General features: G+C 41.7%; 1 protein-coding gene across 2 annotated transcripts in view; it reads left to right on the top strand.

Moving 5' to 3' along the window:
- Window positions 1–26,767, top strand: part of FSHR (follicle stimulating hormone receptor) — a 171,085-nt gene that overhangs the window by 132,753 nt on the left and 11,565 nt on the right. For both annotated transcript variants that reach the window (XM_084793864.1, XM_084793863.1), the window contains exons 5-8: window positions 18,008–18,079; window positions 19,562–19,639; window positions 22,692–22,760; window positions 22,871–22,945. In XM_084793864.1, coding sequence (XP_084649990.1) covers window positions 18,008–18,079; window positions 19,562–19,639; window positions 22,692–22,760; window positions 22,871–22,945 — 294 coding nt within the window. The remainder of the gene's footprint in view (window positions 1–18,007; window positions 18,080–19,561; window positions 19,640–22,691; window positions 22,761–22,870; window positions 22,946–26,767) is intronic.

Below are 26,767 nucleotides of genomic sequence, written 5' to 3'. Positions count from 1 at the left end.
AATAAATGAGGCCATACTACATACAAGACTTTTTTATGCATACCAAATATGGCAGCCTCCACCTTCATAGAGCTCACGTTCTCATTGTAGAGATAAATAATGTTGAATTAGATCAGATGATAATATCAATTATATATTTAATAGAAATATGATATCTACACACACACACACACACACACACACACACACACACACACACATATATATATATCTCAAAGGCAGTAATATTTGGGGAAGGGTGAGTGAGAAAGCATGGGGCAACTAGCTCTGTGTGGAATGTAGAAAATATCTATAAGCTAATCTTTCTTCAAGAAAAAGACTAGACTCCTTAATGCAACAGTAGGGTTTGTAGTACTGGTCATGAATGAGAGGATTTGACCCAGTGTTCTAAGCCAGATAAGCCCTGGAATGACCCATTGGAGTGGGGCAATCACGGGATTTAGAAAGACAGAGGAGAAAGGAATGGAAGAATTTCCTGTATGAAAAAAAAATAGCAAGAAAACATATGCAATGTGAAAAGATCACAAATAGCGAGAAACTGAATCCCAGGGAAAGAGCCCATGCACACTAAAGGAGTGTGACTAGATTTGGGCTTATATGACTGAGTAACGTTGGAGGGGAAACTGAGGCATGGAAGTTTAGCTCTAATAGAGTAGGAAGCAATAAGCTATTCAAGATGAGCAGCAGAGTGGTGTGATGGTGGTGACTGGATTGTAGAGAAACCTATAGTGAGCTACACTTAAAGGAGGCCTGCTAAGGGCCAGTTGCCATATACCACAGGTAGAGTAATGGTGGCAACAGCTGAAAGTCAATGAAAATCACAGCGGCCTGTTATTTACCTTTGTGCCATGCAGGGGCACAGGTAATTGAAATTACTCTCATCCACTCACTTCATTATCCTGACTTATGTACTTGCCACATAGCCATGTTAGGGATGACACTCATCAAGAATCTAGCCATCTTACACAAGACAGTGATTAAGATGGAATTATTAGCTGCCTTCTGGGCTGTCAGCATTGCATCTCAGGATGTTGCCATGACTACTAAGATGCTCGGACACAAGGAAGACTACAGAATTGCTTATTTTATCAGTAAGCTGTCTTCCAAATTTGACTTTTCTTAGCACTGTCAACCACAGGATAGCATGGTGATTCGAGGTGAGATTTGCATCTGAGCAGGACTGCTCACAAAGGCACGGGTCCCTTGTGATTGTAAACTTGTCAACATTTTTATTCTGCTAACCTTTCTTTCCCATGCAGAAAACTTTCTTCTGCAGGAACTCAATTCTTTTCCATTAGGGAGGAAATTAACTGATCTAACAATTCCTAGCAATATGCTCAGGTCTTATATTCTTTTTTCAGTGTAGTTAGCATCTTTCTGTGTTTGTTTGTACTTATTATATGTGGTTAGTATAGGTGTGTGAGTGTATACATGTGTGCACATGCATGTACATGTCTGAATGCATATGTAAGTGTAGAAGCCAAAAGTCAAAATCTAGTGTCTTCCATGATGTTCAATTGTTTTTAGAAACAGGATCTCTCAACCAAGAGCTCACCAACTGGCTAGCTGACATGGTTCCCTGTGTCTGCTCCCCCTTGGGGTAGCCAGGCTCATGGCACATCTAGCTAGACTAGAGGAAGGGAAGTTTACCTGGGCCATGGATGAGTACAGTGCAGGATCTTAGTTTGAGTGCTGTGAGCTCCTAGTCAAATACTTTAAGCCCTTGGCTTTGCCTGGAAATGCTGATATCCTCCATGAAGGCATGAGTGTGTGTAGAAAGCTTAATTGAACTCACCGGACAGCTAGTGACTGGCCAGCAATGAGTTGGCAGGTGACATATGCACTGGATTGCCCCCACACCCTAGCTAGAGCAAGCACTATGCACCAGCCATCTCTGAGTCTGTGCAGGGCCAAGGTCAGCACACAGTAGGCCATTAATGAGATTTTGGGTCTGGCATGGAATCTTACTGTTTGCGTGGTGAGAGAGGAGCAGCTGCTGTTTTTAGGGAAATATCTTGGGGCTTTGCAGAGTGCGAACACCAAAGTGACAAACGCTCTAAGGAGGAATATTTTCATCTTCAGCAGACATTGCATAAATGTTCCACTGTGGTTTAATCACAAGCTCACCCACACTGATCCACCCACAGATAAAGCCTAGTTCAAGAGGCAGGGAGCTCTCCCCTCACCCAGTTTGAATATAGAGATGTGGGTAGAGAGCAGATGGCTGGTGGGTCTATGAGAGAGGCATCTTGGCAGGCTCCTCATAAAGTTCAGTCATCACCATCTCCCTGGCAAGGACCAGACCACACAGATTACTCACCAGATGTAAGCAAAATGCTTTCCCTGACAGAAGAGTCGAAGAGACAGTTTCAAGCTATGGTTTTACCTATAAAGACAAAAACCTCCCTTGATCTCAAGAGAAACAGAGAAAAGGAGGAAATAGCTCGGTGAAGAAAGTGCTTGCCACACACAAGGAAGAGGACCAGAGTTTGGATCTCTAGAACAGAGCCTGCAACCCTGTCTGTTGCTGTGATAAAACACTCAAATAAAAGTAACCTAGGAGGTAAGAGGTTTATCACAGCTCAACTCCAGGTTACAGCCCATGACTGTAGAGGAGGCAAAGCTAAAACGTCAAACAGCTTCTCACCACATCTAGCCAAGAACAAAAGGCGGAGAATGCATAAATGTTCACTTGTTTGCTTGTATTCCACGTGATGTATCCACTGTTATGCACTTCAAGACTTCATGCCTAGGGAATTGTGACCCCCACGCTGGGCTGGGTCTTCCCACGTCAATCATCTAAATTAAAGTAACCACCCAGAGGCATGTACAGAGGCCAAATCAATATTGATAATCCCTCATCAAACCTCACTTTCCAGGTGACTGTAGATGGTGTCACATTGCCAGCTAAAGTTGACCACATGACTGCCAGGAAGGTATAGTGACTCAGAGAGAATTTCCGCTTTGGAAAGTGGACACAGGGCATCCTTATTAAGCAGGCAGTCTTATTAAGAGAAAGATCCCACCTCAGAAGAATAAGATGGAAAGCAACTGAATAAGATTGCCACATTATCCACAGGATTCTGCACCTGTGTGTGTGTGCATGAGTACACATATGTTCATATGCATGGACACGCAAACACATATACAGGCACACTGTGCACTCACGCACACACACACATTTTAAAAAGGAAAATAGAAAAACTGGAAAGAATTATAGCTGTCTCAACTCCTGAAAGAGGTCACTGTAATGAAGGGAAGGTGAAAAATGAAAGGTAGCATTTTAAAGTCAAAAGGCATTGGTCACCGGTGTGGGTTATAGGAGTTGGGCTTTAAAAAGCACTTTCACTTTGCACTCATTTGCTTACAACAGCACTGTGAACTATTTAGTGACAGATCTATGTCACAGATGGAAGCATGGGGTTGTGAGACAGTGATTAAATTGAACAAGGTCAAAATCTGAACTACAAAATTATTTGAGGGCACGAGGCCCAGGGAAAAACTTATTGAGCATGTATCACGTGGCAGATACTGAAGTGGGCATTTTGTTCACACAGTTTGTCTTGCCCTTCATTCTCCAAAAACAGTAATAAGAGTTTTGAAACTCAGAGATTAAATGATGGGTAGGATGAGGAACTGAAGCCATCAATGTATGACTCTCAGCCAGTGCATCCCACAATTGGAGATGTGTGCTGTCGATACAGCGGAAGTCAGTGTAAATCTACCCAGTGTTCAGAGCACATTGACACCACAACCATGTGTTTGCCGTTTGAAGTTTGTGATCATCCACTTGAGCAAAGTTGAAGTGTACCTAAGAAATAGCTTTCTAAATAATTTATCTTGGAAACGAGTTGTGGGAAAGGGTGTGTAAACTGTTTAAAATATTAACTTTTTTGCGGCTCCCAAATGAGACATAAATGTAACTGCTTGCCACAAATTGGTAGTTTGATTAAAGTTACCCTTACTTCAGCATCCAAGGTCTCCAAGGTTGATGCTTGGCAGCAGCATTAGCAGTGTGGCTAATCAGGATGATGTTTAGATTTTGAGAGCTTCTATGTAGACAACAAAACGTACAAGGAAGAATCCAGTTGAGAGGGTGCAAGCAGAAAGCCTGGCTTCAGACATCATGTTTTCTACCTTCTATTAGACAAATCAGCCCATTTTCTTATCTTTAAAATGCAGCTGGTAATATTACCTTCTATATAGCTTTGCATGTCAGGGGCAGTGATTTTAAGGAAAGTGAGACATTTGTGCTGGGGCATGGCATGGGCTGGGATAACAGGCACGTCCTAACAATTATTCTTCCTGGTTCAAGTTTAGAACTTCACCTGTGCATTTCTGAGTCTTGCCCCCGTGAGCCATCAAAATAGGAATTATTAAATAGCTTATGTTATATGTGCTCCAGAAGTGACAAGATATGGTTGCTTCTTTGTGTTTTCTTTTTCAAGGGAACTTTTGGGGCTGTGGCTTGCATAACCAGCTTCTGGGAGGTCACGTACCTCACCTGCAGTGGCATCTTGGTCTATTGCCACCACAGGCAACTTCCTACATAACACAAGTCTGTTTAGTGTATAAAATTTGCCACGTGGCCTTCTTAAATTCCCTCTTTCAACCTAAGTGGAGCAACAAGCCATCCCACCTCTGCCAGGGTGGCCTGTCAAGAGGGAAAAATTCGAACCTGACTTCAGAAATGCTTTTCAAAAGACTTCTCCCAAATTCCATTCTTCACTCAGTTTTCATGGTCAATGTATAAAAGGGATGTTTTCAGAAACCTATACTACAGCATCCTTTGTGTCAGCGATGCCCTGGTTACACCAAAATCTGTCCTACCCACCCATGGTGGTACCCTGTAGCATGCTCTACATAAAAGTGCAAGTGCCATCAACAGCAAGAGCTGCAGGAAGCCCATCACCAGTTTCCTTTTTATTATTATAACTAGGCCCATTTGTCAGGGATTTCTTCTCAGGGGAATTGGTTTGGTTCTCCATGGTTTATTGCCTTCTACCAGAATCAACAGTGTGGTAGGTGGGCAGCTGAGATGGGAGTGGGACTCCTTCCTGCTGAGGCTGACAGTCTCCACAGCTGTAGGTGAGTTTGCAAGAGGCTGCCTATCTGTCCTTGTCACAGTCTAGAGGAGCCACCCCGCAATGTCTTCAAATGCTGGAAGAAACCAGCCCAAACCTCACTTGGGAGTCTGCCCTCTCCCAAATGCTATCCTCTGTTTCTGTACACAGAGTTCTGTCTTACATCAAGGTCAAGGAACAGATGAACTGACTAATGAATGCTTCGAGTAAGAGAGACTTATCAGCTCCGACCCATAGTAATGGCATTTTTAGCAACTATCAACTAATCTATTATTAAAGAAATTAGTATCGATGCCTTCCTTTGTGCCAGGGCCTCCAAGGTCGAGTAGAGCACACCAAACTCAAGAACAAGAAGGAGTCTATGGGTTCAGAGAAAGAAAGCTAGTGGGTGTTTTCCTTGCTGTAGACATGTCTACTGAACGGTAAGGGCTCTGAGACCCCTGCAGAAAGAATAGCTTGGCCGTGCGTTAACCCAGCATTTTCCCCTTTTTATCGCCGTTGTAACCTTTCATCTTTAAACAAGGCAGTTCTATCCCTCAGTGCTTCTACAGTGGAAGCCATCTTAGAGATCACATTTCTATCCCCTCTCACCAAGAAACACTTCTGCAATCTGAACGCTATGCCACGGTGTAAACCCCAAACTCAGCAGTACAGTCTTCTCTTCCGGATGGCAGCTCTCATAGCATGACTCGGTCATGGTGGCAATCATAGACATACAAGATTAATTTGGATTCAGAAAGGCCTGGTCCAACTGCAGTTCAGCCTCTCCTTGTGTGGCTTTGAGAAAGTTCCTGTGCATCTCTCGGTCTGTCTCCTAAGGTGGTACACAGGAATAAATAAAAGAATCAATGGTAAGTGCTTGGTGCGGTATCTGGACCATAGGAAGTGTTCAATAAACATTGACCATTATTATTATGAATCTATACCTCCTTTCCAGAGCATCACATCACAGATCTCTTGTCATTTCCACTTGGCTACTCTTCAGAATCACAGGTTGCTCTTTCCAAGCAAATACCTTGCTTGTTAGAGTGGGAGTCTTGATTTGTCACCCTAATCCCCCATTACAAATATGACCCAAAATAAGTGGATTTCTTTATAAAGCAGATACGCATACAACTATAGTATGTATACGCATACAACTATACAAGTATAGTATAGTATAGCCCTATAAATATATGCAAAACTAATGAAGGCTGAAATTAAGAAAAGTAACTAATTAATTTTACATTTTTATCTTCCCTTAATATAGTGTTCTACATGTTACAAAGTGTTTTGTTTGTTTGTTTTGTTTGTTTTTGACTCACTAACCATAATACTGTAGAGAAAGTGGTGTCATGGGATATGAGTTGTCATTTTTCTAATGCTTACTTTAGCACTAAGAAAGGCAATCCATTTATTATATTGCTACTGTATTCTCCTGGCTGACAAAAACAAACATAAACCATTAAAATAAGTAGGTCCAATAGAAGCACTCTGTAATTACAGCTCCCAGGTTATCACACTTAGTATCCTATCTTATACCTCTTTTATATAAATATTTTTTGCAAAATTCAGCTAGTAAATTTTATTCCCTAATGTCAATCAGGTGTTCTTTCAAACTACCTGGTAGATATTGCTTTTTTTGTTTTGTTTTTAGTGAAAACATCCAAAAATCACATGGAAATTTTTTAATTGGCTAGAAAAGGTACATTTTTTATATTTAAAATATGCACTATGAGACTTTTTACATATGGTGACATAAGGCATTTTGGATGGTAAAATAAGCATGTATATACTCACACATTTTTTTCCTGTAGCTCCCTATGTAACATAGATGTTTTTAATGCTGTTGCATTCAACATTCTTAATACATTCTCTGACCTTAAAGAAATAAAAAGTATCTAACTTGAAATCATCTTTTTTATAATATTATTTTCAGTAGCCACTTGTCACCACAAAAAAGGTCACACTTAAGTCACTTGGCTCTTGAAGTGAGTAAGTCATATACCTCAACTACAATTTTATCAATGTTGTAATTTCCTTTAATATGGTGTGTTAGTTACTTTCTGTTGGTATGACAAAACACTGACCAAAATCAACTCAGGGAGGAAAGGGTTTATTTGACTTACACTCCCACATCACAGTCCACTCTTGAGAGAATTCAGGACAGGAACTGAACAAGACCTATAAGGAGACTTAAAGCAGAGGTCATGAAGAAGTGCTGCTTACTAGCTTGCTCTCTCGCCTCATGTTCAGCTTGCTTGCTTCTACATCCCAGAACCACCTGCCCAGGAGTGCACCATCCACTGTTGACTGGGCCTGCCCACATCAATCATTACTCAAGAAAATGCCTTACAGATATGCCCACAGGCCAATCTGATGGAGGCAGTTTCTCAGTTGAGCATCCTTCTTCCCAGATGACTATAGTTTATGTCAAATTGGCAAAAACTAAGTAACAACTAACTAACTAACTGAGAGTATGATACCAATTTTTTAAAAACAAGATTCAGAGACAAAACAGAATCAGGCAGGTAGAAGAGTAATTAAGGGAGGCATACCGGAAGGAAGCAGCTATCAGAGAGTAAAGGAGGGCTTTTGGAAACTCTGGAGTGGCCAGCTCCACTCTGGGTGTCATGGAGGTCAAGAAATTAGCATGTTATCACCCCTAGAGAGTTAGGAAAATGTAATCCAGACTCCAAGAAATAAGACAGAGTCTTAGCGTGGCAGCTAGAAGAGAAGACTGGCAGCTGACCACAGAAATTACAATGCAGGAAGAACAGACGAAGCTCTGTCACACAGCAAGTTCGTTCCTCTGGATAAAGGAAGGAAATCATCTAACTCCTGAGGCTAAGGTGGGACTTCTTTCTACCAAGATTCTCTGGTACCAGTCAGTTCTGTTGAGACTATGGTACATGCCCTGACCCAAAGCAGAAGCTCACTGCTCACCTGGAGCACTGGGTCAGACAACACCTAGCCACAGAGGGCTAAACTCTTGGAAGTGCTGCCCTTGGACTAACTAAATTCCCTGAGTTTACTACAGAGCCTTGTTTCCATGGAGATTAGACATGTTTGAATTGAGTACGGTAGTTAGTCCCAGTTTTTAATGTATAAAATGTGATGGCAGGAAATGAGACTGACTTTCTGGCTATCTCCTACAATCTTTTTGTGCATAGTCAATTTACAGAGAGAAACTATAAATTTACATGGTCAATCCATTCATTGGAAATCCACCTAGCTATGGTCAGTATCCTTGAGCCTAGGATCTTATTCCTTGTAATAAGTCATCTTACACATTCTTCTGTCTAACACGACTATTCTGTGATACTGAACCCAGACAAGTCTTTACTCAGTGATTCAGAAAGCACACATTATTTATCACATTGATTACTGATATACAAATTTCCCCAGTAATAATGATTTGTAGTTAAAACAAAACTCAACATGACACTAGCAACCTTCATAAGTAATGGCTTTTTTTTATGCACTTGCCCTTCTTTGCACAATCTATAAGTTCTAGTTCACTCACTTGCTAACATTTATTTCCAACCCCAAATTAGTAGTTGTGAAACAGCTGGCAGCATCCCCTCCCTAAATCAAATTCCCTGAAGAACTGATGTAATGTTCAAGCCATGGCCTGAGCTCTGTCCCTCCCTCGTGTCCTGAGCTGAGAGAGAACTGGTTCATGTAGTCTCACATTTGCTTACTTTATATTATGCTGGATTGGAAGCAGACTATAAAGAAGTGTATGATTGGTTGGCATAAGTGACATCAGGAGTGTCTTGTCATCTTTCTAGACTTACTTTGTTCTGTTTGGTAGGCTAAGTATTTGGTTTCATCATAGTTTTTCAGTTACCCCCATTAACTTGGCCTGATGACTACTATGAAGGCTTGAGGTGAAGAAACAGTGAACACAGGGATGTCCTCTGATCAGAGAAGCCTCTAGTCTTCTTCTCCTTCTAGCATCCTAAAGGTGCTTCCTACATTTCGCATCAAACCTACACCTCCCTAAATGATGTCAGAAGTTCTTGAGATGTAGCCTTCCTCTCCCCTTTCCTTCCTTCTTCCACTGCTCAGGCTCCCGTATCCGCCCCCATGACCCAGCTGTGCATGTTACCTCACTTAACTCAGACCGAGGCTCTTGACTCTCTAGGACTCTGGTTGGCTGTTCTTCCTAGATGTACACCAGCTTACTTTACTTTCTTGCCCTTTTGAACATTTAAGACATTAATGATCAATAGCATACAGTTTATGCCTATTACATTCCTTTAATGTTTTGCTTGTGTTCATCTTAATTTGATTCACATTCAAACTCCCTGAAGCAAAGCTATCATGTCTGGCTTACTCTCTGAGGCATAATGAAGCTTTATTGCGAGGATGATACTTATACCAGTTCAGCACAAACAGGCTTTTGTTAACTTAAAGGGAGATGGACAGGAATCCATAGGTGCCATTGCGGATTTATGAAAGTACCAATAGTGGATGGGGCCTTAGAGTCGCAGGATGGTCTTTTGTCAAAGTCAAGTACGTTGTGAGCCATTATGTACACAGTATGTGTACATTGTGTGTACATTAAGAGCCTGTGACAGAAGTGGGGATGATTCTTACCAAGGGCAATGACCCCAGTAAGTTATCCTGAAAGGAGAGACAATTTTAGTATGTAACCTATAGCTTAAGTGCAATTGGGATAGAAAGGCACTAACACCAGCTCAGGCTATGAAACTGGCTATTGGGAGGGGAGAGCTCCAAGCCAGTTATTTTTCTTTGAAAGACCCATTTGCAGAACTTAAATTTGCTGACATTTTACCCTGAGGCCTTTAACTGTTCCAGAAGATAAACCACAGTTGAGTGAATCAAAATAATTTTGCAGCAAACAATCATTTGACCAAAGGAAACCCATTGAGACATAGAGCTCCTAGCTGATTACCCAATTCCAGACTCCATCAGACGTGAATTTATTGATCAGAGGGGAAAGGATGAATTGGAAACTAAGTGCTCATCAGAACTCCATTTCCTGCCTTATCTTGGGGTTATAGAGAGTTTTGGCTACAGAGGTATAACCAATAATCCATCCGGCTACATGGTCACTAGATCTTTTTAAATGTCTTAAACTCAATACTACTGGAATAATTTTAGCCATTTTCACTGTGTATTTTCTTTTCTATGAAGACCAAAGATTCCGCTGAGCTTCTGTGGATGTCTGCAGATGGGAGCTCATGACAGTAGTGCAATGTTTTGTTCTCCTGTCATCCTCACTGGAAAAGCATGACTCCTTACTTTCTCAGCTCCATACAGCTCACCATCATCTGTAGTTGCTAATACCATGTCAAATCAGGTGTGTGCTGTAGATGCAGGTATTCCATAATTTCTCATGTGCCCATCCACTGACAGCACATAGGCCGTGACCTCTTTATAAGCTCGGTGGTGAAATACAGCACTCAAGAGGCAGAGACAGGCAGATCTCTATGAGTTCATGGTCTACAGACTGAGTTCCAGGACAGAAAGGACTAGACAGTGAAACCCTGTCTCAAAAACAAACAAAAAGAAAAAAATCTTGGCAAGCATCAAGAACAGCCTGTGTCCCAACCAATGTGGAAATGCTAAGTTTCCAGGGCAAACACAGAACCTGCCCTTATGCCATTCACAAAGTGGTTGAAAAATATATGCTTTGGGTTGTTGTTGTCGTTGTTGTGTTGTTGTTGTTGTTGTTGTTGTTGTTGTTGTTGTTGTTTTGAGGGCTTCTCTGTGTAGCCTTGGCTGTCCTGGACTCACTTTGTAGACCAGACTGGCCCCAAATTCACAGAGATAACCTGCTTCTGTCTTCCTGAGTGCAGGGATTAAAGGTATGCACCACTGCACCTGGCTGATGCTTTGGAATTTTTAGCTTTATGAATATTTTACCTGAATGTGTGTTTATGTACCACATATATGCCCTGTGCCTGCAGATGCCAGAAGAAGGCATCAAATGACCAGGAAGTGGGTTACAGCTTTGTCTTCTGGGAACCAAGCCCAGGACCTCTTCTAAGAGTAGCAAGTGATCTTAACCATTAAGCCACCTTTATAGGCTCTGCTTTGGAATTTTGATGAACAGCAAAGAAGAAAAGGTACAAGATCAGATGCAATTGTTCTGGAAGTAAGTAAATCAGGAGACCTAGTTAATTTTTTTTACTTTAATCGAATATCTTTTGCTTATTTTTTTTATAATTCCACATATGTAAACAATGAATCTTCCTTTCACACTGCCCCCAGGTGTCCCCAACACATCCTTCTTATCCTTTCATGTCTTTTCCTTTTAAAATTAATAACCCAGTAAATCTGATATGATACTATTGTAATATTAAGTACTTTTGTTTTGTAGTAAGTTCATAAGTGCAACAGCCATGTCACATGCAGAAGACAGCATTTCACACCACTCTTAGCCATTTTTCAGCTCTTATGTTTGCTCTCTTCCCTCTTCCACAATGTCCACTGAGCCTTGCATGGAAGTGAGGTTGATACTAATGCACCATAGAGGGATGAGCACTTAATACTCATATGTCTTCAGTTCTTTGATGAGATCTGAGTCTCTGCATCAACTGCTGAGCAACACAGAGAGAGCTTTCTCTGGCCAAGGCTGACAGCAACCCTAATTAATATAGAAGTATAAGCACAAATATGTGGAAGGCAGGTTTACGGCATGTCATTTAGCAAAATACCAGTAGTGGGTTCCTCTCTAGGGCCTTTGACCTTCTGAGACATGGACTTTTGACCGGGGTTTATAGTACTATACCCTCATTCCTTCCTGTGAACCAAACCTTAAGTTCAATCCAAAAACAATTGGCTACTGTCATAACTTTGGTGCCACTATTGCACTAATGGGCACATCTTGCTGGCATCTCACTACTGTATTATGGAGGGATAGCATTGATGGATTTTTTTCCACCAGTGATGTATATACCATTTCCTAGGTCTGTGGAAGGAAGCGAGCAGGGATGAAGTTTTCACATGAAGAGTTGGATTTCTCTATACCCTCCAATGAAACTGAAATGTGTGGTATCTTTACAATAGGGTCTTACCATCTAGTTATAGTGGGCAACCGAAAGCAATGGAAGTAGCTTGTGTTGCTTTGGGACCTTTGAGGCTTCTATGACCAATAACTTTCAAGAATATTTCAGACACCTGGCACTGAATGTTTTCATTGAATAACCATTGATTTCTAGGGGAAGCATTGTCCATACATGCACAGGTAGCTATGTTAGGTGCCCTAATTTAGATCTGCACTCAGGTCTTGTCTCTTTGGAAATTCCCTTTGCAACTGAGCTCTGAAGTTTAAATTGGCCTGGTGAAAAATGAGTGAGAGCCCTTCCGATAAGGCATATGCAAATAACTAGAGGCAGGGAGCAGCAAAGAGGAAGAGACACTGGGGTTGAACACCGTTGATGAAACAGCATGAGGCAGAAGCATAAGAGTTGGTCGTACAGAATATAAATTTCACCCTCGGTCTTATGGGAAATAATAAACCTTTCACAGTAAGGGAGCAAAGCAATCTGGTTTATGTGTCTTAGAAGAATGTGCTGCATGCTGCACAGAGAATGGATTGGAAAAGAACAAGATAAAGTGTGAGGCCAAAAGAAAACTATTTAATAAAGCTGGGGCACGGTAGTAGCTTGTTTTTGAATGGTGTCAATAGAAGTGGACAAAATTTTGTGGGCTCAAAAAACAAAATTTGGAATTAGAATCTAGGAAGGCTTGGAGACGGGCTAGCTATTGGAAGATAAGGAAGGAGCAGCCAATTTTTTTTATCAGTTTTCCAATGAATGACTGATAGATGCCAGCATATTTCTTGGGAAAGAATCAAGGGGGGAAATGTTCGATGGAAGTGACTGTTGTAGGACAAATTTAGCAATGATAATGGACCATTTAGGAGGATGTAGGAAGTAAGATCTCATCTGTAGTAGACTAGAGAAGTCAAGCTACAGGTATGAACCCTGAACTCACCTTAATCTCAATTAGAAAGCAACAGGAAACAAAATCTATTTAGCTGGGACTATTGAAGAAGATAAAGGCTTTGCAAACAAATATAGGAAAGGAAGGAAATGACACAAACAAATGGAGTACTCAAGAAAAGGAAAAACAAGCAAGTGTGACATAACAGAAATGGAAGGAGAGAGTGACAAAGAGCACTGGATGATCTAGGATGTTCTAAAAATAAAAATAAAAACTTGAATATACCTTAGATTTGAAACTTGGTGGGTTTGTAAATGTGAGACACATAGTAGTTTAGGGTAAAGATATGTAGGTTGAATAATCAGGTTAGAATAGATTAGATCAAATAAATGAGATAAGAGGCAGCAAAAATAGTATTGCAGATAATACTTTCTGAAAGCTTTGCTGAGAGAGAAGGACAAGAAACAGGACCAGACTACAGTTGAAGACATACATGATATCAGAAAAGAGATTCCCTGCCTGTGAATCTATGCAGAATGTGAAATTCAGTACAAGTTTATGTCTGTCTTAACCTAGAATATCCAAAAATGTGTGAGCAAGGGCTTACCTACAAGTGGTTTATGTACATACAAACTTAAAGGGAGTATATAGATAAGTGAGAAAGAGAGGGGGGAGGGAATATAAAATCAATAAGATATTATCAGGGTCAGGTCTGGTGGTACAAGTCTGCAATCCCACCTACTCTGAGTGCTAAGGCAAGAAAATGGCAGTTTCAAGTCTTCTCTGGACTATGACACAAGTTCAAAATCAGCCTAGGCAGCTTAGAGAGACACTGCCTCAAAACAGAAAGTAAAAAAAAAGTTGCTCAGGATATAACTAAATGGCAGAAAACCTGTGTCATATGTATGAGGTCCTAGGTAAAGATCAAGTACTATAAACAGGAAAAAAGAAAGAAAGAAAAGAAAAATAGAAAGAAAGAATGCATTCTTAACAAGAATGCATTATCACCCACTATGTTCAAAACCTATATGTTGCAATATATTACCAGACTACCAGTCAGGCTCAGTCCTCTAAGATAAAATATAAAATATATTTAGAATTGTTCACACTTGAAACAAAAATGATAGTTCTACACCAAGCAGGAACTGTCCACTTCAGTACTAACACCCAAGCATTTTTTTTAATTTGTCAAGGCCTCAGAATGGCTTAAGAGGATTCTATACACGCCTACCTTAAAAGTGGCCTAGAAGTCCATCAAAGAAAATGAAAGCCACTCAGTACAGCTGGGACAGGCATCTGCGGCATTAAATCTAACAGCATCCCATTGCCATGGCAACGCTTAGAGTAAAAGTTGGGCCAAGAGGAGGTGAAATGACAAAGAAGTGTTTGATAGATTTCTACCTTGCTGATCACAGCCCACACAGTTCTGGCCTGGATAGATAAGCTGGCTTGTGTTTGGTCCACGACAGATTTCATATGCAGGGTCTTGTGACTACTGACCTCCAGACCTCCCTACATCTGTTTAAGACTAATTACCCCAAATAGCAACGATACTTGACAAGCAAATTAACCAAATTAAAGTTTTGATATATTCCTGGTGACAGAAATAAGAAATGTTTTAGAAACATCATGAGCACATGCAACATTCCAAACCTACACACAGAGGAAGACTGTCAGAAAACATTAAACATGGTCGCTGCTTTGATGTTTCACTAGGAGAATACTGGAAGAGCACCGTGGGAAGAGGTCTAAAAATAGAGAAGGCTAGATCTGATGAAATAGGATTGTGTCGTCGTGGGTCTTTAAAGTTCCATCAGTGCTCCCAGCAACACTGAGTAGAAGCTCAGAGGTTATTGGGGAGCAATGGTGAAAGCTATTCTGGTAGAAACTCCCCCATTTCAAATACTAACAGAAGCTAATGCTGGGCCATGAGGTGATTTTTGCTTTCTTCTGCAAATGTCTCTCTAGGTTCTTCATTAGTCTCATAGTAAAAGCATATGTTACTTTGGTATGAAAAGAATATATATCCTTTTTAAATAGCCAAAGTATGCAGAGCAACTGGCACTCAAACACACTGCTGTTTGAAGGCAAAATGGTACATTTGGCTTTTTTTTTCTAAACTGTTTTCCGTTTAAACATATGCTTGTCATCTGACCCAGAAATCACACTCCAAAGCATTTACCCAATAAAAAGAAAGGCCTATGTTCTCTCTCTCTCTCTCTCTCTCTCTCTCTCTCTCTCTCTCTCTCTCTCTCTCTCTCTCTCTCTCTCTCTCTCCCTCCCTCCTCTCCCTTGTCTGACAAACAACAACCATACACAGATATTTAAAGCACCTTTTATATGTGTGTGATACACCATATGAACATTAATACATTTAACCAATATTTTTTCCACAAAAAGCCATGAAACTTCAACTGGAGAATAGATAATCAAATTGTAAATCATTCATACAAAGAAATTCTAAGCAACAAAAATAGCAAGGAACCACTGAAACACAAAACATGGGAGGGCTTCAAACACATAGCACTGGGTTTCACATGTTGGGAGTACTGAAAGAAAGCCAGCCAGACTCAAAAGTTGTTCATTCTCTGATTCCATTTTGGAAAGTGTAAACTTTTAGAAAAAGAAAAATTACAACTACAGAAAACTGATGGCAGGTCATTAGGACTGAGAAGTTAGGAAAACGTTAACTGCAAAGTGAAACTACAGAAGGGCCAGGGCAGCACCGTGTCTGGGTGGTGGTGGTAGCAGCCTCTGTGTACTTATTTTCACTCATTGACCTGAGTGCCAAAGTGTTCATTTCTCTGTATGGAAAATTAATTTTGAGATAGACTCTCATTATGGAACCTTGGCTGGCAACAAATCGCAATTCTCCTGCATCAGCTCCCTAAGTACTAGGATTCTAGGCCTGTACCCTCACATGCAGCTTTTAATTTTTAAAGGAAAATTAAGATCATAACAAGTCCTCCAAGAGAGTGTATGAATGATCCCATTAGTCTTGTAAAAAGCAGAAGGTCATCCTGATGCTGTTGGAAGTATTAAAAGATTAGTTCTACGTCCAACATTAGGAGCCAAGTGGGAACACAGCCTCAGAGAACTGTAGGCTTTGAACTCTTTCAAACCTACTTTATCCGGGCTTCTTTAATGCTTACTTCTCCCTTGTAACCCACCTACCCTAGATAGGAGGGGAAAGAGGTTAATAGGAACAGAAGAGATAGACCTTTTTAGACTCAGTTCCTTGAAGTGATTTCACTGCATAGTTGGCAGGATTCCAATAGACCAGTTAAACAGCAAATCAGCAATTCAGTGAGGGTGACTGCCACTTCAGCCGTTGGAAACCTGAGCAGCAACCAGAGCCCAGAGCCTGGAAGCCTTTACTGGAGCGATTCTCTCTAGGAGTGTCTTGTAGTGGATTGATGAACAGCCATGACCAAAAAAGCCCCAGCTCTTATACATATATATATATATATATATACACACCTATACATACACACGCACACTCTCAGAGTCCGTACTGTGATGTTTATCAGTTGGCAAAGACCATGCCCCCACAAGAGGCAGTTCTTCTTCCAGTGGACAAACATCACCTGTTCTCTCACAAGTCTGTTTTCAGAAGAAAAATACCACACACACTTGCACACGTCTATTTGACACCCCTCACTTGGGATCAAAACAAAAACATGTATACATGCACTACAGAGAACCACTACTGCAAACCAAAGACTCTCTCAATATAGACACAAGGAGCAAAACAGCAAAATCGCGTCCAGAACTTCGATGCTTCACTGTGATGTGTACCTTGATATGGTCCTTCGGGATGCAAAGGACAAGCACCAACTGTGGCTTAGCTAAGCCAGACAGAGAAGAAAGAAATGGACGTAGAGCTTAGCTTAATGGAAAGATTTTTGAGTAACTCACTGTAGATGAATCCTAAAATATGATGTACCTGATGGTTTCCGTGTGTCACAAGACAGCTAGCACCACTTCCATGGTAATGCCACCAGCTTACTGAAGGTGCAGCCGCACACCACCAGCTCACCTGGCATTTCCTCCTACTCTATACTCCCGAGGACCATCTGCACTTCGGTAAAAGGTACCCATGCAAAACCCACTGGGTACTCATCAATATCTGAGCTAGAAGCGGGCATCAGGAACATGGTACCGCCTTTGACCATTAGGAAATAAGAACCCCTTCCCTCACTGCGCACTCTTCCTTCAGAGCAATAATTCTGATATATGTTCTATAGATCTCCTAACTCAGGCCATCAGGATTACAGAACCTGCACCAGTAGCAGTGGTTGACACCATTACTCGCCCTGGCACTGACTAGCTTCCTGCTCCCCTGCTCCATGCTTCCTGCCTCAGTGCTCTGGATCTACAGTGCCCATTGCAGTAGCCACAGGCAGCCTTCATCTCAGACTCTCAGGCTTTGATTCCCAAGAAAGCTGAGCACTAGGAAGGGTCCAGGGCAGGTCGGCTGTCATGAGATGTAGGGATTGTTAAACGATCTCTCCACTCATAAAAAACTCGTCTCCAACCAACAGCGACTACTTTCAAATGGACCCTGCTTAGGCTGCTTGTGTGCCCTAAAGTCAAAGAGTGTGCACTGTCACATTGTAACCCCAACAGAACTTCTTTGAAAGGGGAAATAGTACTTCCCCATCAAGTATGCCAACGCTTGGAAATGGTGGCAATTAGGGAAATGTTGTTATCTCATTGTTAGTTACTTTTGAATAGTGCTAACTTATCAGTGTTCAAAAATACAACAATATATGAATGAGAGTAGAATATTCCCACCTTGTAAAAAGAATTGTCCCAAGGAATCAATAGCTGACTACATCCTGGTTAGATTCTTAAAACATAAAACAGGTAATAAAAGTATAATCTATATTGTGAGTGCTCTGATAGGTTTTTTCCCCTGACAGTTCAGGGTTGGTATTTTGAATTTGACAAGTTCAGGCTCTGACAAATGTTTGCATTACAGCTTCATCTCTCCTCACTCTGACTTTGTCTCTCTTTAGGTTAATATCCAACACAGGCATTAAGCACCTGCCAGTCGTTCACAAGATCCAGTCTCTTCAAAAGGTTCTATTGTAAGTTTTATTGATAGAATGCCAATCAGCCCTCCATCTTTATAGCAAATGCCTGAGATAATACACTACAAAGAACAAATGGTTGGCTTGGTTCGCACTTACCCTAATTTCAGCCTATGATTGCTTGGTCCCTGGCTGTGGGCTACTTGTGGCATTCTGGGCCCCTTATTGCCATCACACAGGACATTTTCCAAATGCATGGCTCTAGCTGAGCAGGAGGAGGAAGACAAGGAGCAAGGGGAGCAGTCGGCGGCAAAGTTCCATCTGAATGAAGTTAACAGGTTCTGCAGCAAGTATTAGCAAGAAACCAGCTTAGAACCAGATCATAGTTTTCTTCACACGGACGCTTAATTACTGGCTCCCTGGAAGGCCCCATATTCCTCCATCGTTTCCCCTTATTTCTAGACTAATGGATACTGTTGGACCAAAGCATCCAAGAGATGGAGTAAAGAAGAGGGGAAAGGAAAGGAAGGAAAAGAAGAACTTTATTTCTAATAGTGAACTGGTAATAATCCAGGCAAACCCCAAAGGAAAGGGTCAGGAGGGGTATAAGGAGATGAGGACAGAGAACAGAAAGAATCCTCTAGACATCTTGAGCTGTTTCCAACTAGTAGCACTTGCGCTGTTCTGTATTCACAAGGCCCGAGAGGTCAGTCTGATGGAAGGATAAGTAAAACAAACAGAAAAATTTTTCTCTATCTTTCAATGTGGGAAGGAAAAAAATCAATATTTCTTTTCCCGTGGCTCAAGAAAAAAAGATAGAAAGAAGCAATATATAAGAAAAAGGAAAATGAACCAAGAGGTAACTCAGATATGAGTAATTGATTTATAAGCATTAGGGCCTGAGCTTGACCCCTCAAGCCCCTACTTTTGAAAAGCCAGCGTGCACCACCATGCTTAAGGTCCCAGCACTATGGAGGTAGAGGCAGGGCACCTGACATTTGCTGACCAGCTAACCTAGCCTGCTCATCCAAATCAAAGGGAGTGGTAGATGGTGTCTCAGGAAAAAGGTTGGTGGCACCTGAGGATTGACCTTAGACTATCCTCTGACCCACACACATGCCAAGAATGTACTAAATGGATGAGAAAGGAGGAGAAGACACAAAAAAAATGAATAGAGAGATCGGTCTGCAGGTAACAGACCAGTTTCTGTGTCTATCCTATTGAGCACGACGATCTGTGGAAACAAAGCTGATAAATAGCTATATTGACAAGAACTTCAACGCAGTAACATCCTCTAAGGAATGCTCCAAAGAGAAAAGGTTCTCTGGGTGTGCAATTTAGTCTTGAAGAAGAACTAACACACGACAGATAAACGGGCTGTTTGTTGCCCAGACTTTGAGCTGTTATCCTCTGAGCAAAAATTCTAGCAAAGTGTTGTTATTTCAGCTGCAGATCACTTGGTGCCAGCAAACTGAATGAGGGATGGTTACACAGGTGGAGCCCACACAAATATCTCATTTGTCTGCACTTTCTTCTTAGAGACATCCAAGATAACATAAACATCCACATCATCGCCAGGAATTCCTTCATGGGACTGAGTTTTGAAAGCGTGATTCTGTAAGTAATGGGGGTGGGGCACCCAATGGCCTAACACTTGCTTCTTCACTTATTGATCTCAGTCTTTCTCATAACAGGCTAAGCCTTTGTTGGTGCGTTTGCTAACACTGGCACTTCACTGTTTAAATCAGTCTATGGTTTCTGTGTTTTCCTCTCATTTTTACATCTCAGAATCACAACGTGGAGTCATGTTAATAATTCATGATTCTGTAGTGTGATTCAAGTATTTAAAATTGTTCTTTGAATGATGGTCTCCCGTGAGGCAGCATCTGCTCCAAAGGACAGAATATCTTGTGTGTCAATAAAGATGATTATTGCCTGGCAAGGCTTCTGCTGCTGAAAGAAAATGATGGGGAAGGAGGTGGACTCAGGAGATGTGGCTCCTTCCCCATAATCACAGAAAGCAGCTCTCACGCGGAGCACATAATGATGGTCTCCAGTGCGCAGAATAACCTCACTTGCTGATGAGCTTGAGTTCATCGCTCTGAATTGTGGGGAAGTTTTTCAGCGCACTTAGTATCACTAAAGAATTACTTTCTAACCCTCCCTGTTTGTAGCAGGCATGTCAGTCCACCCAGGAGAACTAGATTAGTAAGCCAAATTGGCTGGTCAGCAAATGCCAGGTGTCCTGCCTCTATCTCCGTAGTGCTGGTACCATAAACATGGTGGTACATGCTGGCTTTTCAAAAATATGGTTTGAGGGGTCAAGCTCAGGCTCTCATGCTTATAAATCAATTACTCATATCCAAGTTACACATTGGGTCTTTTTTCAAGAAACCGGGTATTAGGAGCCATCCAAATGCTCACGGGATCCATGAAACTTAGAGGTACAGAATGACAGTTGGGGACTCTTTGCTTGTAATTACACCTGTAAGAAAAGAATGCCACCTTCCTGTTTTACAAATTGTCATGGGTTCACTTCATAGTGTGACTTCTCATCGTTTGGATTTTTAAATGAACTTTATTGTGTACATTTTGCCTAGAGCAGCAAATGCCATACGGAACCTGTCTGTTCTTCACCATTTTGTTTATCAGCCATGTGTGATTCCTTAGCCACCACTTTTCAAGAGAGGATACTTTTCTCTTGAGAGTCATGTTTTTTTTTCCTAGACATGTCTCTGAAAGGTAAACTCACACTTGTAAGGACATCTGTTTCCCTGCTTTTTCTGCTCCTTAATCCATAGATAATAGAGGCAGAAGATTGATACTCAATGCATCTGTAAGTCTCCAGTTGTTCTTAGTATGGTACTTTTAATACAGGGATGTTTTCTCCTAAAAGAGCCATCCAATTCACTCGGTGGAAATGTAACAAAATGGTTCTGTGCACTCAAAAGCTCTTTACCTCATCCCATCTTCAAAACTTCTAACGTCCCATTCTAAAGACAAACGTAAATGTGTATTTGTTCTAAACATCCTAAGATCATCAGGCCCTTGGCTACTGACTCAAAAGTGAGCAATAAACAGTCACTTGACCTCTATACCTTTTCTCACTTATCTCTACACAGAAAGCAGAGAGGGTCTGCTGTGGAAAGCAACTAGTGTTGGCCTTTTAGAAGAATGGCCTAATTCAGGAGAGATTAATTGTCTAGTCTACAGGCAAGTAGGGAGAGCCTATAAAGGCCTACATAGTCCTAAACAAAGACTAGCTTGTAGCTAACACTGGCTTCTACAATTGACATATATTACAAAAGAAAAAATTATTATACTTAACTACTATATTTTGTATTTTTTCAATAAGATTTGTAATATCATTTTATGAGAACCTATAAAAAGCTAATCTTGCCTCTTGTTCCATTAAGTAGAGAAAGCTTATTTGCACTTGTGGTTGATTTTAAACCCCCATGGACAAGTTTCTCAAGGGTTAGAGACTCCAGCCCCAGTAACAGTCACCACCCTGGACAGGCTGATGTGTCTCCAGTATAATTGTTTCTGGGAGACCTTTTAGGGTAGTGGTGGCAGAGAGCAGGGGCTGGAGAGCAAGGTGAAGCGCAGAGTCACTTCCTTGTCATGGAAAGCTACCTCTTGGTAACTATTGTTTGAAAGGATTTACTTTTCTTGTCTTTTAGTTTACTGGTTTTCAGAATGAGGGAAGAAAAAGACACATGGTTGTTTGCCTGTTTTTTTTTTTAAACATCCAGATGCTCATCCCAGCCCAAGAAATATCTGGAGTCCCCAAGTAGCTGCTCTGGGTCAGATCTCAGAACAGGGTTTTTAGTAAACCCGTCAAGCCTGTGTGAGAAAAGAAGCTGCTCTCCTGATGTGGGGAGTTGTTTTTGTTTGAAAGTCTGCTCAGGAGGAGAACAGGCAGAGCTGATGGCCAAAGGTGGCCTGAGGTGACCCTGTCCAAGCAAACCTGCTTCTCCGCCATCAATACAATGAGGGCAATTGTGTACACGAGTCCCACCTCCCCCAGAGCTCAGCTTGCACAAGCTCGTCCTACCAAAGCCCACACTTGCTGTAATTGATTTCTCTTCCTTTCTGCCTTGACCCAGAGCTACCTCTACAGACCTCCAATAACCAGGGTCTCATGAGTCACTAGAGAATGTTCAGGTTGTCTGACAACTTAATTAGATCACTTTTTGATGACAGCTAAGACTGCTGCTGCGGCTGAGCATGGGTGAAAAGCATACACCTGAGAGAATGGTGACACAAACCATTTTTTTCTCTGTTTTAGAAATATGTGTTCAATAATTGATCTTCCTATAGAATTTTCTCTATGTGGGTGAAGTGTGAGAAGATGGTATAAGTATAAGGTCATTATAGAGCGTGCACCCTAAAAAACTAAATTTCATTCATTTATTCTTCCCTCTGAAGCTCGGTTATTCCTGTGAATAGATAATACACATACATAATCCAAACTTCAAAAGGTTTACTGCTGTCTATGCAATAAGCCAGCGTCAGTCTCCTTTCCATCCCATCCCTGAGCTTAAGGGTCGCATCTTATTTATGTCACTAACTATGCTATCTGGCCTTGCCCCAGTGCTTCCAATTATAAAAGCCTTGTATTGTCCAAATCTGACATTATTGAGTTTTTAATGGCCTTTTATTTCAGATGGCTGAATAAGAATGGGATTCAAGAAATACACAACTGTGCATTCAACGGAACCCAGCTAGATGAACTGTGAGTAGCCCAGACTGCTCCCCCAAGGCCATTTAGAGGGAAATGGCTCTTATAACAGGGATATTTATGTGGCTTTCTTTTTCTTATTCTTTCTCCAACTCCATCCCCAGGAATCTAAGCGATAACAATAATTTGGAAGAACTGCCTAATGATGTTTTCCAGGGAGCCTCTGGGCCAGTCATTTTGTGAGTAACTCCAACTGTTTCCTTGCAGAAGACCTCAGGTTATGTAAGTTAGAAGTCAGCTTTCTCCACCTTAATGAAGCTTCCAAGAGAGGGAAGGCAAACAGGGTCAGTTCTGGTTCCTGATACCTGCAAAGACTTGTGGAGACAACTTAAGGTGGATCTACAGTATGACTTTCAGTAAAGTGACAATGATAATAACATATAAAGAGCATGTCCTGAGTGCCAGTGTTCTAAGGGGTTAAAATGTGTTCTCACTTAATCCTTATAAATCCCTCTCTAGTAAGAGCTATTATTGCCATTTTGAAGAAAGAAAAACTGCATTACCTAGAGGAGTTAACCAACTCACTCAAAAGTAATGCAAGTTTTATAGAAGGGATTTCAAGCCAAATGGTGTGACTCATGAGAAAGCCAGGCACTCTGCTATGTCTCTTCCTGGATGGGAAAAGTGTGATTCTCCTTCCTTGTCTTCAGTACCCAGGACACATATATACATGTATTCAATGCAGAGTGACACACATGCACATTAATTTTGGATCCTCTTTCCAGATCACTGGGATGCATCAGTGCCTTACTTCCTGCATCAGAACTCCTCCCAGCACTTCCCCACCCCTAAAGTTCATCAAAACAGGCTTTACCCTCTTCTCTTCTTATCCATGCCCCTTTCACTGATGATCTTTTAAGTCCTGGCCCCTCTCTAAGTCTCTCTAAAACCTTCAGCCATCAGTGACTTCCTTCCCCCTGTGATTCCCGTTGCCTTTGTGGGTGTGGAGTGGAGGGGGACTCTGTCACAATTACCAAAGGTCTTTATTGATGTGCTGCCCTGGCTGTAAGCAAGCTCCAGTGAATTAACTAGAGATTGCTCTTGGGTAAGAAAGGCAAGTAAAAGGAAGAAAAGAGGTGCAGGGAGTCTGGCAAACAAATAAATGTACCTATAGCACGCCTAAGGTACACTTCTGTTTTCTTATTTGCCAGTCACCATAGGCTTCCGTGCCTACTCAGTCACTTATCTCCTTACCGTCAGCCAACATCACTGTCACCTTCGCGGATGGCTTGTGTTCTCTTTTCTGTTAGAATCTTCGTATTTCCAGAAACACATTCTATATGGCAGAACAGTAGCTCCACAAATGTCTATTATTGATGACAAGGGATTCGCTCTACCCTTTGAAAAGAGAAAAGTATATGTTAAGAAATATTTATCACCTTGACTAAATTCAAACGTTAATCCAAAGTGCCTGAGCTGAGTTGGGCAGCATGAGCAAACAAGAAGCACTAGCCTGATTCAAGCAGAGGTGTCAAAGCAGACAGTCCTGCTTTAAATTTGGCCCTTTCCTTCTCTAAGCCTCGTATTTTTCATTTAAACACAGAAAAAAAAACAGCGGTATTTATTTGCTGTTTGAGACTTAAAGGCATCCGCCCACAGATATGTCCATAGGCATATGCGTGCATGCATGTATAACTTTCACTTGTTATATTTTAAAGATCACGGCCCTGGTATAACATGGAAAATCAAAAGTTCTTCATTGAAAGGGGAATCAGGTAATACTTACACAGCTTATGTATTAGATTATGATGCTCAGTATGAAGTACAGTGTAGGACACAGTGGAGAGTGGCAGAAGTGTAGTCCAAGTGTCCAAGGACATGGAGTGTTTAGAACCCATAATGCTTAATGGTTTCTGTTCTGAGAGTTCTCGGAAATCAAGTGGACTCTCTGATGAAGTACTTCTGATGGTCTGTGGATGAGTAGAAGTTTGTCCATTTCACTTAGCTAAAGTCCTGAGTGCTTTGGATGTTTCCATGTGGGTACTGCTCTCTGTTCATGGCAGAATATGTCAACAGTAAGATATGCTTTCAATAATCAACCTGTTGTATCTGTAGAGCCGTAACCTATTGTATGCTTCTGAAAATGTTGCATTGGATATGACCCACAAATGGCTCATTATGCAGCTGAGGTACCCAGGACCAGAGGAGAAGAGTGATCCACTGAGGGTCATACTGTAGCTATAAACAACACAGCATGAGGCATAGACTGGCCCTGATAGCTCATATGCCCATGTGTTTCCACCATAAATGCACCTACTAACACATCTGGAAGTTATTCTTCAGACCCCCTACAACTAGTGGCAAACTGAAATATAAGGGAAAAAATATGACCTAAGAACACAGGTCAGTGACACAGAAATATGGCAGGGGCCTCATCTGCTGAGGCTGCATATGCAGACCAGGCAATGACAGTGTCTCTCTTCAGAATGCTAACATAGACCACAAAATACAAATCTCCCGTCCATCCCTGTGAAGTCAGGCAGAAGGAGAGAGGGCAGCAGCAGAAGCAATTCTGCAGGGCTCTTACTCAACAAGACTGCCTTGTCATCTTCTCTGCTGCTAGCAAATACATGCACAGTATTATAGGGAGAAAGTCTGTAGAAAATCCAGCTCAATTAAGAAATACTTCAATGGACTCAACGTGATAATGAAGCCTGATGAGGCACACCTCTAATCCCAGAATTCAGGAGGCAGACACAGGAGGATTTCTATGAGCTGTAGTTGGTCTAGGTTGGTTACATAGTAAACCTGAGGCCAACCTGAGCTAAAGAGTGAGGCCTTGTCTGGTATTAAGCAAGAATGATATACCACATGCCCCATGACTTTTCATGGCCACGCATGAGGATATGTGTGCAAGAACCTGGCTGAAATCTCAGCATGGGACTACTAATTTCCTTCTGACCCTTCAAGGACAAGTCATCACTTTAACTTACAGCCTCCTTTCCTGGGGTTTTCGGATTATCCCAAATGTCCTTCACACCTCTCTGCCTGATAATCAGGATACAGGCAGATGACGGCTGATCTCATCTCCTACCTACTCCTGCAATGTTGTACAGCAACTCAATTAAACCTGCCCAATGGGCTGCTTGCTTGGATAACCAGCTCCCTCCAGGGCTTTAAACAAGTGAGTAAAAACAGGGTTATGCACAGATTCCCACAACACAGCAGGTGCTGCTCAAGCCACTGCCTTAGCTGTGTCTTGGGTCAAATTCCCCAACACCCACCCCAAGAAAGAGTGCTACAGGGTTCTGAGTTCAGGGGTTCACTACAAAGTGCTCTCTGGGTATGTGGGGAATACTTGATGGAAGCCCAGTCTGGCTGAGTGGTAACTGGATGGCAAAGCATTTATAACAGATCAGTGGGTCCCAGAGGGCGCCCTAGAATTAAGATCGGCTCTTAAGTTGTATTGGAAATACAAAAGGAAGCATGCCTCTACATAAGCAGTCATTGGGTGCAGTTGATCCTGGAAAGGAGCCACATCATGTAAGTCAGTCAAGGGCAGGGTTTGGAATAGAACATGGTTATGAGGCATCTCAGTCCTGCGTGGCATTTCATGAGCTGCAGCTGGGTTTTTAATATGATTGCACATCACCATCGTCAGCAGGCTTCTTAAACCACAGACTGCTAATTCCCATACTAAGAATGCTTGGTTCACCACTCTGGGCATTGGTTAGTGAGGAGAGGACTTGCCTACCAGGTACAAAGCCCTGGGTTTGATTCCCAGCACCTCATGAAATCGGGTATGGTGGTACATGCTTGTAATTGCTGAACTCTAGAAGTAGAGGCAAGAGGTAGAGGCAAGAGGATCAGAAGTTCAAGTTCATCTATTGCATTGCAAGTTGGAGGGCAGCCTGAGCCATGTGAGACCCTGTCTCAAAAGTTAGGGAGAGGTGATCCAAATCTCAAAGCCAGGGCTTAATCAGTGGTCCTGATGCAGGCAGACCTGAAGAGTTCTGAATATCCCTGCTCGAGAGCCAGCCTTGAGAATTGAAAATCCTTGG

The sequence above is a fragment of the Acomys minous genome (assembly GCF_964271855.1).
Source record: "Acomys minous genome assembly, chromosome: 8".
NCBI lineage: Eukaryota > Metazoa > Chordata > Mammalia > Rodentia > Muridae > Acomys > Acomys minous.
This window is presented reverse-complemented; position numbering and strand designations above follow the sequence as displayed.